Genomic DNA, 19,701 nt, shown 5'->3' with positions numbered 1-19,701 from the left:
TTTATCACTGTCTCAGTCTTGTTCAGTTAATTATGAATGTTGCACAATTCTGATGTTTATTCAAAGTGAATCACCCACTCCAGATAATATTGACTGATTGACTTTTTGTTATGATTACCTGGTGGTATTAATACAGAATAATATTACAATATTCATTAGGGACCATGTCAACATTTTAAACTAGATCTACTTGTATTCTACTTAGGAGAAAGTATCATCATTGTCTTGTTAAAGCTCTGTCTACACTATCAAACTAGTTTGACAAAAAAAAGTGTGCCCAAATATGGTAGTGATATGCTTAAATATGGTAGTGATATGCTTAAATATGGTAATGATATGCTTAAATATGGTAGTGATATGCTTAAATATGGTAGTGATATGACATCATCATGTCCATGAGCACATCCCATTTTTTTTATTGATAGTGTAGACATAGTTTAACACTAGGTTTGGTAAGATTAGATTTGAAACATGAGGTTAGATTAAACGACAGATTGAAATCTACAGGTAGAATAGAACTTGTATGTTCCGCTATTAAGTTTCATTTGAGTGGAGTAGAAACAGTTATGAGTTAAAACCATGGCACTAGGTGTCCTGGACCCTGGGTGTCCTGGACCCTGGGTGTCCTGGACCCTGGGTGTCCTGGACCCCGGGTGTCCTTGGGTATGGAAGTTGAAACGCAACCACTAAAGCTACACCATCATGATACAAGTTTGAATAACTGTGACTGTTAAGCTCTGTCTAAACTATCAGACAAAAAAATGTGATGTGTCCAAATATGGTAGTGATATTCCCAAATATGGTAGTAGTGATATGATATCATCATGTCTATATGGACACATCACATTTTTCGTCATATAAAGTTTGATAGTGTAGACAGAGCTTATTGATCGTCTAAATATATTATAAATTTGCCTTGAAATGTTACCTTTTTTTGCAGGAAAACTATAAAAAGAAGACAATGTCTGATAAAAGCAGTTCTTCTGGAAGTGACCTATTTACAGGTTGGCTGTATAAATGGACGAATTATCTAAAAGGATATCAAAGAAGATGGTTTAGCCTCTCAGATGGAAGACTATCATACTACAGGTATACTAACTTAGCAAGTTTTAAAATCACCTATAAGCAATCACTAATTAACGACTACATTTCATAATTTATCCTTTTTTTAAATCTGTTTTGTTGACATTATAGTAAATAATCTTGTATTAGTTAATTTTTAACTTTTATGGCATAATTATTTGATAACATTCAATGTCAATTTTTTTTTTTTTCTTATTTTTTTTGGTCAATATTTTAGAGTTATTAGTTTCCTTGTCATGTTGACAACTGCTTAAGTGGTCAATGCTTAAAGTAATTTTTACTTATTTTGATCTCCTTTCACACATTGTCTTTGTTCTTTTTGTTCAATGTGTGGAAAATAAATAAATTAAACAAACAAACTTAATATTCATAATGGGGCAAGTAAATGGTAATAATCCCACAAGAGTGAGAGAAACTAGTTCATTCTTAAGCTCTGTCAACTTTATGTTGTGACAAAAAAAATGTGATGTGCCCATATACTGTATGGACATGATGATGTCATATCACTACCATATTTTTGCATGAGAGATTAAGACAAAAATAGTCGTCATAAATCATTCATTATTTCAAAGAAGACAGTTCTAGTTAATGCTGAAAATGATTGATTATAATATAATACTACATTTACTAGTTCAGTATTTATAATGTCCTATTTCTAATGGCCGCAGGAAATAATAGATTATCAATACAAATTTTTATTCAATTATTTTTTTAAGTATTTGAAACGGATCAATTTTTAATAACAAATTAAAAGCACTCAATCACTTATTGTCATTTTTTTAATAACCAGTTCAACATAACAATTCCGATTATTTAACTAAAAATGTTACAGTTTGAATTCTTTTCATTTCAAGGCGCATTAAATAACCATGGATTAATAATTAATGACACAAAATAGAATCGATAAAACATATACCTTAAAAGCCGATTGTCAGTCAAATAACAGGTTTTTTTTTGGTTAAGTTTAACTGTTTATTTTGTCTTAAATTATAACCATTATTTTTATTCCATTTTTTATGCGGAAGTGAATAACTTAATATCAAAACTATGCAAAATGGCCTATTGAAAGTGTTGATACATCTTTATTTTTATGTTTTGCATCGAAGTACATCTTCAAGGAAGTCTAGTTTCCTTATTGTTTTTGATTAAAAAAGCATTCTATAAATATCTTTATGGTGAACTGAAGATGATGTGAATGGAATATATTTCCATGTAATATTGATTATTGACATTAACATGTGCTGGACTAAAATAAATTATGTTAAAATTAAAAAACCTTGAATAGTACAAGGTATCCAATAAACAGTATTGTTAAGAGTGTTGTTAATGAGAAAAATATTATTATTAATATTAAATTATTAATATTTTTATTAATATTATATGGTTCTGGTTGTAGAACGAGTCTTCTCGGATAAGGACTATAAACCGTAGGTCCAGTGTACACATCTAGCTCATGTGAACTTTAAAGAACCCAGTACATCTTTCGAGATGAGTAGGGGGTTACCCCGGTGTACTAGTTCACACACAGCCACTATCACAAACTCATCATAGTACTATACACTGGGCCTTCTGGGAGAACAGTCTTTGACTGAAGAGGCTACCCAGTATAAAGAATAAATAGATATATACTATTAACATTATTCGTTTCTTCAATACTTTATTTGGATAATATTTCTACAGTATTTGTTAGAAAAAAAAAACTAAAAATGTTAGTACACAAAGCAAGAATATTATAATATTTTTATTGATAGTATTAAATTCATATTTAATGTTTATGGCTTTTTATGACTGTTATAGTAAAAAAATAATTTATTGTAATGTGTTTTTTTTTAAAGCTTATGTTTGATATTCCTTTGGTTGGTCAATAAAAACTGCATTATAATAAGTTCTATTGTCAATTATTTTTATATTACAGAACGCAAGCAGAAGTTGCTCATACATGTCGTGGTACCATTAATCTAGCAGGTGCTTATATCGACACGGAAGATTCATGTAATTTTGTAATCTCTAGCGGAACACAGACATTTCATTTGAAAGCCGGCTCAGAGGTAGAGAGGCAGAAATGGGTGACTGCGTTAGAATTAGCAAAAGCCAAGGCCATTCGTATGACTGAAGAATTCTCAGGTAACTTTTTTATCTTTTATTAAAAATGTTTTCAAAATAATTTAATCATTATTTTAAGCTGTTATTTATTAATTTAATTCTTCGTTGTTTAGGTATGGCCTCTTCTCATCGCCTAGCAAACTTTTAGGAGGTGGGGGGGAGGGCATGTATAAAATGTTAAAGTCCTGGTTTTTAAACTTTTGTTAGACAAAAGGGATAAAATTTACCACGACACTGCATTGTTATTATGAACATTAATATTAATAATTTAAACTTATATGAAAGTAGTATTTAGTTAAAACTAATGATATTCATTATCATTAATTTATTTAACTTTACAATCAATTGTGTTAAAATTATGGTAAAGGCCAAAAGCTGATTTATTTAGTTCTTTTTTTTCATATTTTATTGATGAAGTTTCTATATATTATGCTATTACAATGACAAATAAAGTGTTTACACATATCTTCTTTGAAAGCGTTGAAAGATTTAAGAAACATAATTATGGGATATACAGTATTTGTTATTATGTTGTATAACCTGGAATAAATTTTTTAATTATTCCTCAATTAATATGTCATATATGACATTTATGAACTTGTTTTTGTTGGTTAATGTACAATGAATTCAATTTGTAATTTCCTAATAATTTCCTGGAGAAAATGTTTCCACTTTACAACCAAACTTGATTAGCAATTTACTATAGAGGGAGCTATTTACTGAAGTAAAATCCTGAGCAACACAAACAAACTTCCAACTAGACGTTTATATAAATAAGTTTTACCATTTCTGCGTATGCCATATGTTATCAAGTCATTACCATTAGAATTAGTCATAAATTAGAAATGTTGAGAAACATACTGTAAACATGATAATAAGTCATCACCAGAATTTATACATTACCAAACATACATTTCAACATCTGAAGTTAAAAAAAAAATGGGTGGTGGTGTTTTTTTTACATCAACAGTGTCCCAGATCTCTTATCGGGAGGTAAGGGAGTATATTGTGTGACGTCCTTTCCGTTTGGAGAAAATGTGGAAAACCCGGGGGAACAATGTTAGGCCGAAAGACAAGTCTAAAATACGGGAATCTCCTGGCCAAAACGGGAGTGTTGGCGTGTATGCGTTAGTTTGCAATTAATGCCCACTTTTGGATTTGATTTTATTGGTGTATACAGTTTCAATAGTGATGGTCTGTAATTATATTTAATAACTATAGGCCTACTGTATAAAGTAGTTCCTCCTTATAAAGCAAAACTTATCATAGACCTATATTTAATTGTATGTAATTAGTATCCTGTGCATTAAATCAGGGAGGTATAATACCTCCCTGATTTAATCAATACTGTACCCTCACTAGGGTGTTTGCCAGATATTATAGCACTCGCACTAGGTTTAGTATCACCATCAACTTTGTTGTTTGAAATAACCCAGAGGTGTTATAGACGTTCAATATGAATCAGATGAACTCTCTACAACAGATACATAAAACAGCTGCCAGTGAGGCCTAGCCTAGTCAGATTTTCTAATAGGAAAATATGCAAAAATGGACGGAACCATAGTGTAACTGTAGCCTAAAAAACGCTTGGAAAGTTAGTATTCAGTGAGCCTAGACGAAGGTCATTTAAAGATAGAACCTAGGCTTGTTTCTTGAGTCATAATGCTTTATTTAGAGATCTTCGGTGTACCTTGTTCATCAATCTATCAATGCTGAATCTATGTTGTGGCGTTCGTTTGGCACATCAAAAGAAACATTGGTATAAATTTGGTATGTAGTAGTAGTACAGTAAATTAAGACGATTTCTAAACCACTTCCATGTTTATGTTCAGTAATGTGTATTATAATAATAAAAATAATGATAATAATAAATATATTTTTCGGCATGTTTATATCAAGCACAATCTATCAAAGGAGCAAGCACTAGGCATAGGCCTGAAAACAGAAACTCTTGTTCCAACGTTAACAATAATTTATATTAAAACATATGAAATATATTTAATTTCTTCCTGGCCCTCTATTATTATTATTAATTGTATATGGCATATAATAGGCACAACTCAGCACTATAAGTGTTTAATAGGATGGCATACATCAACATTTTCAGATCGTATGTTAAAATTTAATTTCAGTAAAATTATAAAAATGATCACCTATGATTCGTCAAAGTATTATTATTAACATTAACATAACATTTTCCGATCGTATGTTAAAATTTAATTTCAGTAAAATTATAAAAATGATCACCTATGATTCGTCAAAGTATTATTATTAACATTAACATAACATTTTCCGATCGTATGTTAAAATTTAATTTCAGTAAAATTATAAAAATGATCACCTATGATTCGTCAAAGTATTATTATTAACATCATCTTTGGAGAGTTACAGTATGTTCTTTACACCTTGCCCGTCCATGGATGGGTTTTTCCATCTTTAATTCATTGGATTTTATCATGTAATATATTTGTTAAACAATCATAAACAAACAAGAAAATTCTTGAACGAAAGCCAATAAATGTTGATTAAATTTAATTATACTATGTATTTCTCTACAGAAATGTATTTCTTTATCATTCTACAGTATTCCAATCATTCTAGTTTATTATAAAATATATAAAAGAATACCTGTATGGTGGTTGTATTATTGATTTATTTAATCCTAGATATGCCTTTATTGTTCGACTTTATGATAATTGTACAATATTATAATTTATAAAGTCCCTCAACAGACCAACAATATTAATGTTCATTTTACTGGGTGGTTATATAATACCTTTTTGAATATGCATTATGACTATAAAGTCCCTGATTAAAGTCCCTAAATCAATATGTTGTTGTTATAAGTAGTTTAAATATAATGGTACTAACTTACTGTGCAGAACTGGAATAGATGAATGCACACTGCATAACAGATAGTAGAAAAATGTTTCATATAAGTCTGTTATTATCCTGGAAATAAGTCTTTTTTTTTTAATTATTAACAAGAAAATGTACAAAATGAAAACTGGCAACGGTCCATATAAGGGTAGGATTATTCATATTGTATCGTTGGAACAGAAGGACAGCAGCAACGGTTGTAAGTTATAGAGTTTGTTTAAAAACCGTGATGGTAAATGTTTATGTTGGCTCTTCAATACCGGTAATAACTAGTAATACTCACTGGTTTTTCATCATTGGATAATAAGATGGTGGTGTATAGTGTTATCATTTGTACATTTCTAATTGGATTAGTTTTAATTGTCTTAGCAATGTGGGTTCAAATAACAACAATCCTCGGTTCTTTTGATAAATGTAAGTTTTTCTCATTCTTAGGCACATATTGGTATTATGAAGAATGTTTAATGAATACCTGTATACACACATTGATGTGAAGATTATGTACAAAATTAAATGATTTTTATAACATGTCAAATAGTTTAAACATGGACCAATAAATCTAATGTATAGGTCCATGGTTTAAAGCTTCAATCACATTGACAAAGATTGTTTTTATGCATCTTTTTTTATGAATGGAAAAGACAATGTTGTAGAAGATAGCCTGTTATTCTATCAGGTTCACCTGAATTCAATCCCAAACTCCGTCTAGCCTGAGGGATTATCCCACAAAGAACCATGATGGTACCTGTTAATTAAATTAACAGCTCCTGTTATAAGTGCCAATACTTATATCTCATATTATCAATATATTTTATAATCCTATAGATAATCAAGATATTTTATCTCTTCTCTCTTAAGCTCTGTCTACACTATCAAATTACTGTATTTTGACCAAAAAAATGTGATGTGCCCAAATATGGTAGTGGTATGACATCATCATGTCCATATATATGGGCACATCACATTTTTAAGTTTGATAGTGAAGACAGAGCTTCAATTATTTGACAGGCACATACAATCATTATTAAAAAAAATCATTGTTCAATGGTACAGTATCATGAAACAAATTGTCTAATTTAAATCTTTTTTTTTCAGATGATTCAAGTGAGGAACTCCCACCGACTGAAACAGAGAAAACTGACATCCAGCATTCAATGCGTAGTTTTAGCAACAAACTTGAAGACTTGAACACTTGTAATGACCTGATCGTCAAGCATGGTGCTGCCCTCCAGAGGGCTCTAAGTGACCTTGAATCGGTGCACGATTCCACAGAGCTTCCAACCAAAATTAAAGCTATCACAGAACGTGCTACTCTATTTAGAATCACCTCAAATGCTATGATAAATGTAAGTTTTCCGATCTCATATTGTTTGAAGGTTTGCATGGCGAAATCAAATGTTGATATAAAGTATGCTGCCCACCTCCCCCTCCTTTTCCACCTTCTCTCCTCGCCCCTCCTAAGATACCCCTTCCTCACCTTCTCATTCCAATCGCCTCCTTCCCCTTTTCTACCTCTACCTAAACACTAATCTAGTTTTAATGTTTGTGAAGAGACAATGGAGTTTTCTTAATAATTTGAAAAGCTGATAGAAAAGCTAACTGTCTTTGCTTCATAAAAAAAAAAACATAACAAATGTAGATTTTTTTTTTTTAAACATGGAATTTGATTTATTGTTGACAATGAATCGCTATAGAGCCATAGGAAATGGAACAAAGAAACAAAGACTGGGTCTACCTTCAACTTAATTGTTAATAGTTGTATTGAATAACCTAATTAGCATATCTCTAATTGAAATAAAAGAGGTATTGTATTATGTAATCAGGTTCATTTGGGAAAACATGAGCTTTTTTTTGAAAGAATGACTGTAGACTAATTGTGAGTGTAAAATAGCTCAGAAAAATGGTAAGTGTTTCATAATATTGTAGTGTTTTTTTTATTGTTCTTGTTTTGTTGAGAAAACAAGGAACTTATTACTGATTTGATTTCCATTTTCAAGCATGTATTCTCCATTAGGCCTAATAGTACTTCATAATATGAAGTATTAAGAAAGGCTGTGAAAGTACTGTATAGGAAAGTTAGCTTAAGCTGTCACTATTATCAAACTTTATGTGAAAAAATGTGATGTGCCCATATATAGACATGATGATGTCATATCACTACCATTTAAGGATATCACTACCATATTTGGGCACATCACACTTTTTTTGTCAAACTAATTTGATAGTGTAGACAGAGCTGTAGGAATATATTGTGTATTGAGTCCTTCTGTTGTGTTTTTAATCAAATAATTGTTATGCTATATCATGTTGATAGCAAGAGATTAAAGGTTATTTTAGAATGACATGATCTTCATTATCATGATCAGGAACAAGAATAGGAACAATGGCGCCCTCTATAGCACCACTGTAAATCACAATCAATTTTGCTCCGCTGCTTCATTGTTGAATTGTGAGAGAAATATCTAATTAATGGAATAGTAGAGTACAGATAAGTAAATGTACAGTAACATGACATTTGATTTGTGTAATTAAATGAAGCCCTTTTTCTGTAAGAAATGAACCCCTACACTATATCATTCAAATTATGCACAAGAATTACAATGTTAAACCTACAGTATCTCCCTGATACACTTTGCAGTAGGACAATCTATACCCACTAATAGTAAATGATTTCACAGTACAAAACTAATACTGTAGGTGTGGGCTTTAAACATATCTTACAGTACCTATGCAGTCTTGTGTGAAAAATTACCCCACCTCCTGCCATCAGTAGTTGCATACAGTAGGTCTGTACTAATAGATGACATGATACAATTTGTAGCTAAATATAGCCCAGTGGCCTAGATGTCCAAATTACGACAATTCCTGCTGCTGATTGAGTTTACCATTGTTGATGTGTCGATTAAATTTAATCAGACAGTCTGCCTACTACATTAAGTGGAATCTTGCAGTATATGCACTATATATAAGGATGATAATTGACTTTAAGATTTAACCAATGATTATTATTAGGCTAAGGATAATTATCATGATAAGACATCTCTTAAAAAAGACAAATTTGCATATAAACAAGAATATGCATGGTAAGAATTAATGTGTGCCAAACTAAAATGTCGTCCCATATATAAGATCTAGTTATAGCTTTCAAACAATACCGCAAAATACACTAACACAGTATATTTTAAATTAATTTTTTCCACTGCGAATGGTTGACCTGAATTGCAGTATGTATCCAGTTCAAATTTACTCGCTCTATATTTGGATTAAAGTTGAATTTACAAGATGCCAACTTATATTTTAACAGAAATTCAGAAGGTTAAAATAAAATGGATAATTCTATAATATCTGTACAATCAAGATAGAATATTTATGTAGTAAATTAATAATTTGAACAAATGTTGTCGCGATCTTTTTCTTAAGTACTTATACTCATTTGGCATAATCAATTGGGACGTTGAGCTAGTTTTTACGATCAGTTAACATATTTTAAGTAATGAGAACAAACAAACCTGCATTAGGTAATGTTAATTTACGTTTTATTATTCGAATAAAAAAGTACTTAACAGATTTTCAGTTGAGCACAAAGGTTTCCGAATTGAATACGTCAAAAATAATAATTGAATATCGGTTTGAAACAACCAATACTAGTAGTTTTAAAAGAGAAAAAGCTCTGTCTACACTATCAAACTAGTTTGACAAACAAAAGTGTGATGTGCACAAATATGGTAGTGATATGCCCAAATATGGTAGTGATATGCCCAAATATGGTAGTGATATGACATCCTCATGTCCATATACTGTATGGACACATCACATTTTTTGTCACATAATGTTTGATAGTGTAGACAGAGCTTAAGAAATTCAGCCAAATTGTATCAACCAATTACTGTAAAATGAATGAATGAATGAATAGAGAGAGAGAAATGCATTATTGGAATACATACAGTACAGTATATCGTATCAATGGAGGATAATTTAAGCTCTGTCTACACTATCAAACTTTATGTGACAAAAAATGTGCCCATGCAAATGATGATTTCATACCTGTATCATTGCCATATTTGGGCACATCACACTTTTTTGTCGAATTAGTTTGATAGGGTAAACAGCTTTCTTTAGTGAAATATCCATCCAAATTATCATCATATAAAATTAATATTTACTGTACATGTGAGAAAGTCTTAAAGCTATTTAAGCAGGTTAATTTTCAGCCATTAGTTTTTCTTCACACAGTTGAATGTTTTCTTAGTTTAGATTTGTGCCACAAGGTTCATCATGCCATGCAATTTGTTCTTATTATTTCTATTGATGATATTGATTTCTCAGCAATAAGTATGATGATGATGATGCGGTTGGGCTCCAATTTCCGCGCATGTCTTAATGTACTTTGGAGCAAAAGCTAAGTGCCTGGGAAAACAGATTATTAACAATACTGAGATTAATATCCAAGTTTCACTTCTTATACTGTTAATCTGACATACAGTACTCTGTACATTAGGCCTATACTACTGTAGTAGTATTTTTTTCCCCTTTTCAAATGAAATGCTGTAGAACTCTTATAAGAGTATAATATATATGTTCAGGGAAAACCCCTATTAAGAGGATACTTTGTTGTGTCCCCTTAATAGGGGTTTCCCCTGAACAGTATACTGTATTATATTAATCTGACATACTCTGTACAGTAGGCTTATACTACTACTGTAGTAGTATAGTACTTTTGTTCCCTTTCAAATGAAATATAGTAAAACTCATATTAAGGGGGACATGTTTGGGACCCGACAAAGTGTCCCCTTAATAGGTGTTGTCTCCTGAATAGGGATTCAGCTATAGTGTTAAATCATACATTTCTCCTTATTCATTTCACAGGAAATGGTCCCTTTAATACTGTCACAATGGAGGTGTTCTACTGTATAAGAAATAATATTTGTTTCATTTGGAGGTTCAGACCTAAAGCCAAATTGGCCAAATCTCCACACACTTTTTTTATCATTTATATTATTATGTATGTATTATATGTTATTGTTATATTTGTGTGAAAAAAATCTGAAACAGAAACAGGTTACTCTACTCCCAATGAAGTGAAAAACATTTATAAGAATTTCATATTTCGATCTATTTTTCTACTTTAGCGTATTAGAGGATGTGAAAATGATACTGAAAAGTGATATTGAACCATTGTAATTTCTCGGAGATCATTCCGGAAAATTGATGGACTACCGAGATATTCAGAAAAAATATAATTAAATATTTATAGACATACGCCTACGGTATTTAGTAAAGATAAAAGAATACAAGAAGAAATATTAATAGTTAACCGGAACATCGATTGTTAAAAGTTTAATTGATGGTGAATTCATAAAGCCATGCACTCATTAGTATGCATAATTTTCTATCTGCAAAGATACAGTCTCTGAAAGCCCTAGTTATTGACGTAAAAACCCCTTCTTCAAAATAATCAATTAGTGAATGAAATTTGAAGACTATCTAAATGCACGAACTTTGACCCACGTGTATTGATATATGCCCTCTAGAGGTAAGGAAACGAGAAATCCTTGTAAGTAATCAGGCAGTGAATATTGATTGGTTGGTTTATGTGTGTTCACATGACTCGTCTCTGATAGGTTCATTTATAGATTGGTTAACACAACTCAACCAAGTCTTCAATCCAATACATTCCTTTCATATCACAATGTGTTTATCTTAACTTTAATTTCCATGGAATTTTAACTTTTTATCTGTGCTCTATTTTTTTACTAATTTTAGAAGATCGTATAACATTTTGATCGGATTTTTTCTTTTATCATCGTCAGGCGTGTAATGATTATTTGGAACTAGCGCAAACTCAAACGAAGAAGTGGCAAAGAACTTTAGTGTCGGAACGTGATCAACGTATACGCTTAGAGGAAACATTAGAGCTACTAGCCAAACAACACAACTCGTTGGAACGAGCCTGCCGTAGCGATAGAGGACCAGATAGCCTTGGCACACAAGGTAGGATTTTAATTATTCTTATTTCCAGCACATCAAGCAGCAGACTACTTGTAATCAAATTAATTCTCGTATAAGGGGAGTAGTGACCCCCCCCCCCCTCCCACTTCTCCCAAGTTAAACTAATTTGCATATGAGAGGAACAGCACTGTTTTTGGCAAATATACAAATGTTGGTATTTTTGATAAAGAAAGGATTTGAACAAGGAGCCTGTGATTGGTAAGCAAACTTGTTAACCATCCTGCTACAGTGCCACTATGCATCTATAATTTTTTAAAATCTTTTGTGTTCTAACTTTTAACAGTAGGTTCTGTCTACAGAATTGTGATGTGCCCATATAGACATGATGATGTCATATCAGTACCATATTTGGGAATATCACTACCAAATTTGGGCACATCACACTTTTTTTATCAAACTAGTTTGATAGTGTAGACAGAGCTTAATAAAAACGCAAATCGTGTTGACCCTGTGCAGCAAAGTATGAAATTCCTTTTACCAAGGTCGCTTTAAAATGTGTTCGCTGACGTCATATGGTCTTCTACTAAACTTTATTAAATGATCATACTGCTGATTGAAATGTACAAAATACATTAACATAAACACATGTTATTTATTTTAAGAATATTTAACAGCCGAACATTTCAATAGTTAATAACTGTTACAAACAAAAAAAGCTTTGTATTTTGAAACTTGTAAATAAGAATATAGATACTGTATATTATAGTACTGTATCTTTTGTCTGTAATAATTAAAATTTTAGGTTCTCATTCATAATAATATTGTAAATTAATAAGGGTAAAATCAAATTCCAGTTCCTAAAAGTATTATCACAAAATTGAAAAACTTTTAAATGACGGTCTCGTGTCCCAAAATGTGTCCACATTCCCAACATTAGTGTCCTATTCATTATGTTACAAACAAGTTTACTACATGTATTTACCTTAGATTTTACATATACCTGGATGTTTATTTTGGTAATTTATGTTCACATTCAAATACCAAATAACTTGACTAAAATTGTAATACAGTATCATATAGCAATTTCAAAATGTTTTTCATCATTAATATTGTATGTATCTACTGCATATATAACTCCATGATCGATGTACTATACTTTTTAGATTAGATACATAACTAAATTACAGTATATCTGTAAAGGAGTATATTGTTATTGGAACTTTATCGTCATCTTTTATAACATGTAAAATTATTAAGTAAATTTATGTGTTGCGCATTTGTACAGTGTGACCGTTACACACTACTAGCCACATAGAAAGTCTCATGAGTTTTCAATAAAGCTGGCAAAACAAAACATGATGCTAATTTAAGACCGTTGGACGTCACAATATCATAGATACAGAACTCTATTTGAAATGAATGTATGTAGTCGACTGGGTGAGATAAAAATAAGGCTTGCGTGCAGTAAAAAAGACCGTTGTGGACGATATAGATAAAGAACTCAATTTGATTGTATGTAGTCGACTGGGTGAGATAAAAATAAGGCTTGCGTGCAGTAAAAAACATGATAATTTAAGACCATTGTTGACGATATCAAAGATACGGAACTCTATTTTAAATGATTGTATGTAGTCGACTGGGTGAGATAAAAATAAGGCTTGCGTGGAGGAATACACATGCTAATTTAAGACCGATGTGGACAATATATTTACAGAACTCTATTTCCAATAAGTACTAATAATATAGTCTGAGTAAAGGCTTGTATGCAGAAAGAAGCATGCAAATGTTTTGATGTCATATGTATTTATCATATATTATTATTTCAAAATAACGAATGATCATGGAATTAATTTTTCTGTGGTATGATGTACAGGTAGGCCTACTGGTCAACTGGTACTGGTCAACTGGTACTGGTCTGAAGGCTTGCATAAGAATGAAATGGACAATCAATTCTTCCACTTGGTTTTGAGTTAATTTTTTGCTGTCACTCTTCTCAACTTTCTTCTTACAGTAGTTTTGTTTCATCCCTTCATTTCATTCACCTATTACTTGAAAAAAACAAAACAACCCATTTTATCAATTTGTTTTGATAAATCACATATTGTTCTTATACATGTAATGTAAGTGGAAAGGCAAGAGTGGGGGGAAAACATCTACTATAACAGTATAATTTACATACCGTGATCATTCTGGGATTTAATTATTGGTGTTAATTCGATTATAGTTTATATCTCATTATAAGATAGGCAGTTCAAATCTTGTTCATACGGTAGTTAGGTTAGTTGGCTAGAGGCTATTAAAATAAGCACTGTAACTACAGTAAGCCTAACGTATTACGTGATCTAGATTTAGACGTTTCAAAATTGAACAAAAATGTGGTCGGAGAATTATATCTGGATAGTAATAATTAGCAATATAAAATGCTATTTACTGCTGTCTCAATGACCTATAAAGAACACTAAACTATTTAAACAGGTGTGTTCTAAGAATCGCTAAGATTGAGAGTGACAAATATTTGTTTGAACGTACACAAACGTAGTTGAAATATGTCAAAAGTAGATTTAGAGAATTCTAAAGCTTTGTCTATGTCACTATCAAACTAGTTTGGCAAAAAAAGTGTGATGTGGCCAAATATGGTAGTGATATGCTTAAATATGGTAGTGATATTCTTAAATATGGTAGTGATATGCTTAAATATGGTAGACAAGACATTTTATATTCTCCGATTCTCATTACATTGTCTACCGATGTGTTTAGTTATGGTTAACCCTAACCCCAACCCCTACAGTCTTGGTTAGCCAGTATAAAGTAAAAATATAAAAAATTGAATCAAAGAATTATATTGTATTATGTACTTGGCAATATTGAAATTAACTTATACATTTAAGGTACATTATAAATTATATACATTCACTTTCACAATTTGTTTTACTTTCCCTATTTTAAACTGTTATGTGCTGCTTATCTCAAAATACCAACAATATTTCAACACCTTATTAGGTCATTTGTAGGAATTAGATTAGGCCCCTACAATCTTGTTTAGCCACTATTATAAAGTAAAAATATAAAAAATTGAATCGAAGAATTATATTGTGTTCTGTACTTAGCAGTATTGAAATTAACTTCTACTTACTGAGTACATTTAAAGATGTATTGTCCCTTGAAACACAAAAAATGAAAACAAAAATATTCTAAATTTAAATTGGCCATATCAAAGTAATTTATTTATTAATTTAAAGTTATGCACTTTAAGTCGAAAATTCGAGCCAAAAACAAAAAGTTTACGTAATTAACAGGTAAATTAATTTGATTACATTTCGTCTGGAAAATCGTCACGAGCGAAAGTAAACAAAGATTTCAAACCATGAGTATGCATTATGCATAATGCTAATTAGGATTGTTTACAACTCGTCACGGTTGAGAAGGTGTTTTCACACAGATCGCGAAGAAGTTTTATGATTATGCATACAGAATAGCCAAACAAGCGCGTTGCATTATGAGATATGTTTTGATCGAAAACTTTGACTGGAAGTCAAAGTTATTTTTTGAACAAAAAACGTCTGTATTTCGGTTAAATTTTTTTTTTTTCGACTAATTTTTGGTGAAAGTTAATAACTATTATGATACTTCTAAATGACCCACCTTTTTTCGAAATTAAAAAAAAAATTATTTTTTTAATTAGTCAAAGGGACAATACATCTTTAACGTACTTCTTTCACTTTCACAATTTGTTTTACTTTCCCTATTTTAAACTGTTATGTGCTGCTTGTCTCAAATAACATCAATATTTCAACACCTTATTAGGTCATTTGTAGGAATTAGATCATTTTTTAAGATGACCTGCATAAGTGTTAAAATATTGAATGCATTGGTATTTGTATGCACAACAGTATACAAATACTATAACCTTTGAATGTTGTTAGTTTACGAATAACTTATTGTACAAACTTAATCAAAAGCGTAAGAGAAATGTCTTGCTCAACATTCATGTATTAAATATTGATTCATATTGCATGAAATCTTAATGTGTTACACAGTAAGTAATTCTGATATCGATTGGTACATGCTGTGCAGTCTGCCGTTAATTATGAGCCCCTTGGTTATATTATTACTATACTGTATAGCAGGGATTGGGAATTCAAGCATTTGCATTGATTGGCTGTGAGCCGACCGCTGTCACCTCCAATCAAGTCCACTATACTGTGCTAAAGTCTAAGAAAAGTCGCTTCCATTATTTACAAAAATGGTACTGTTTTACATAAGTGATGCGTATATACTTTTCAGAATTATATGTACAGAACTGTAGTTGAAATGGAGAGGAGAGCAATATACTATATATTTACTGTACTTAGTATTGTATATTCTGGAATAGCTGCTCCATAATCTCTTTGCTTTTCTTCCTTACATCTATATACACTTTTTATAATGTTAGATTATTATTATTTTTTTATACTAACACATATCATTTTTAATATTTAATCTATACAAGATCATTACATCCAACTATTTACCAAACTATTTACACTAATATAATCAAACATCGTATACTCTATCTCTAACAAAACATTTCAATCTTCTATCAACTAAAGCCGAAGTATAGTCATGTCCTAGGACCACACTCTATTATTAACCACGGATAGACTTTCTTCATTAGTGCTTCTATGAATAAATCACTTTTGGGAGCAGGAACGCTAGTAGACCAAACCCAGTATTGATTTCGATCATTCAGGAAATCTCATCATGGATTCATGCAAAGAACTCCTCTTTACAGGGCACATACCATCAGGAGACTTCTCTGTTAAGTGGACATGTTAGCTCCTGAAGGTGTCCCCTTAAAAAGGAGTTCACTGGTAATTAAAATAGTAAAGTTAATCAAATATAATATACCCTTAATTCAAAATTAAAACGTACTGTACTACATCACTACTAAATCCTCTTGAATATAAATCAGATGTTTTTCACTTTTTTTCCTTAAATTCTCGAGGGAATGAAGGTAACAACATTTTCAAATTAAATAAGAGAATTAATAATTATTATTTTTTATACAAAAAAATCTATGAAATCAGAACATTAATTTGAAATAATACAACATTACCATTTTGATTGAGTTTGCTTCTGAAATTGTTTTTGTCGAGAATAAATTTTAAAATATGTTCTTGAATTGAAATTAAATTGATAATTATTACTGATAAGCACTGTCTACAATATCACACTTTATGTGACAAAAAAATGTGATGTGCCCATATATGGACACGAGAATGTCATATCACTACCATATTTGAGCATATCACTACCATATTTGAGCATATCACTACCATATTTGGGCACATCACACTTTTTTTGTCAAACTAGTTTGATAGTGTAGACAGAGCTTAGGATTAGATACTAAAAATAGAAGCAGTCGTACTTCTTCAGTCGATCCTGCTGTAATTATACAGAAAGATTATTGAAATGTTCCTTATTTTATTGTAGTAATAAACTTAGATTTCTTACACAGCTACTGTAAACAAACAGCTGATTCAAGCAATTTGAAATGTCATCAAATTTGTGTATACATATATTTCACACACAGTGAAATAAAAAGAATATTCAGTGAATTGATTCATAGCACCAGGTTATTGATTACTCCATGATCAATATTCGTGAGCGCCAATCAATCTCGGTAACGGACGTCATCAAGGTTGCGTGAAACTATGCATGTGTCAATTTGTATAGATTGCCTCTGTTTTTACTCCTCTTTTGACCATAAATTTTCATTTATTTTAAGCTTCATTTAGTGTGCTAAAAGGAAAGTAATTATCATAAAATATTTTACGTAGTTTATTAAAACCTGACCATGTGTTCTTGTTTGAAGTGGATGCGCAAGGGCAAAGGTAGTGCTCCTTTTTTTTTTCAGTATTTTAAAATATTTCTAAATTTTAGTTAGAGTGTGTACTGTAGGTATGTATGTCCATGAAGAAACAAGTTAGTTCTCCATGTTTAAACATAAAACTGATCTAAATTTATTCAGTCTTACTTCCTTTTTTGATGATAAAATATCTTGATTCTGATTCTAAACAGTATACTAATTATGTTTCGTATCTTTTGAAATTAAGCTTGGCTATAAATATAGAAAATACTAATAATAATATACTGGCTACTAGATATTAATATTGTCTTTTGTCATAGTATTATATCTACTACCAAAATCAAGTTAAAAACAGTTTATAGTATAAATTCCATTTAACTACAGTTATACAGTAAGTACTGTAAAATAAACATTTTCATGGGACTGTATATTAAAGTACCAATTTTTAATTGCTAAATTATAGGAATGTAGCCGTAAAAATGGGTTTAAAAAAGTATAAAGATTGATTAGAAAGTACTAGCCAGGACTAGGGGGTTATAAAGAGACTTGTTGGGCATGCAGTGTGCGGGGGCATGCATTTTTTAAGCGGAGGGACATTATTATAATATTCTGTCCAAAATAGATATTGCAAAGAATACCCTTAGATCTGTCCCTGTTGAACACAGTAGAAGCTAGTTACTTCATTCACCAAGAAAATACAGTTAATATACACTACATAATATGTATCTGTATGATCTCGTAATAATTAATAGCTTGTATATATTCTGCTATTAATGACCATTAAATGATCTATGAGGACATGAACTATTATCTTGATACATTATACTGTGTTAATGTGGAATGAATGAGGATAGAGTTATAAAGTTTATTAGCAGGGTTAATATAGTTGTTACATTCAATAAGTGTCTATTCTATGTCATTGTCAAGTGTCTAATGAAAAAAGTACAATCCCTTCTCTTCATTGTCATTACTTCATAATCACCATATTATCATTACTATACTAGATGATGATAATAATTAGACCATCATCATAATTTAATCACTATTTTATACATTATGATTTATTATAATATTTTTTTCTCAAAAAGAAAATCTTATAATTTATAATGTTTAAATTTAAATTTTAAAATGAAAGAAATAAATTTTTATTTGAATTGAATCAAAATCACTTTTCATAAAACGTAAAGCAAAAAAATGATTTTTAAAAAACGACTTTAGTTCGTAATTTGAAAGTTTTGAAACCAAAATTACAGAATACAAATAAAAACTCTGCATATGAATCATGCAGTAGTATTATCTTGAGAGGTCAATTGAGGTCATTGATGGCTTCCTTGTAATTGTGCCGTCTTGTTAATTAACCTACCTCTACAATAAATGCAATTTGTGTTATGCGTCCTAAAAATAGAGTTCTGATGTCACTCGAGGTTGGTGACATAATTGTATGAATTGACATTTCAAAATAGAAAAATACCGAAATCTTGCTTTTAATATTGAATGTTCTGACATCTTGTCCGTGTTAATAAAAAGTTCTTTCAATTGCTGTTATTAAGTCCTATTTTAGTGGTTTAAAATTGTTGTTTTAACGTTTTTATTCAAATTTCTAAGCCTCAAATGAAACTTAGTTTATAGGCACAATCAATTGTAGTTTCTTGCAGGTTGATGTGAATGAAATAAATATTCTTATTATTATTATAAAGGGTTCAAGTCCTGTCATATGTCAGGATTTTTTCTAATGACAAATTACAACTCCACTTCCAAAGACTTGTAATAAGACTTTTTTACGTATATAGAGCATCTTGTGTATATGTTTGTCTTATGAACGGGATTGCCACCTTTAA

The 19,701-nt window shown here is 30.7% G+C and overlaps 1 protein-coding gene across 1 annotated transcript in view; it reads left to right on the top strand.

Annotated features, from left to right (window-relative positions):
* The window catches only part of LOC144835798 (oxysterol-binding protein 1-like), a 32,536-nt gene that overhangs the window by 1,301 nt on the left and 11,534 nt on the right, over nucleotides 1–19,701 (top strand). Inside the window, exons 2-5 of the mRNA XM_078690891.1 lie at nucleotides 941–1,089; nucleotides 2,999–3,207; nucleotides 7,162–7,412; nucleotides 11,877–12,057. Of these exons, the coding sequence (XP_078547017.1) occupies nucleotides 962–1,089; nucleotides 2,999–3,207; nucleotides 7,162–7,412; nucleotides 11,877–12,057 (769 nt within the window). The 5' untranslated portion in view covers nucleotides 941–961. The remainder of the gene's footprint in view (nucleotides 1–940; nucleotides 1,090–2,998; nucleotides 3,208–7,161; nucleotides 7,413–11,876; nucleotides 12,058–19,701) is intronic.

The sequence above is a fragment of the Antedon bifida genome, chromosome 2 (assembly GCF_963402885.1).
Source record: "Antedon bifida chromosome 2, ecAntBifi1.1, whole genome shotgun sequence".
Lineage (NCBI taxonomy): Eukaryota > Metazoa > Echinodermata > Crinoidea > Comatulida > Antedonidae > Antedon > Antedon bifida.
The sequence above is the reverse complement of the archived record's forward strand: the minus strand, read 5'-3'. Positions and strand labels throughout refer to the sequence as shown.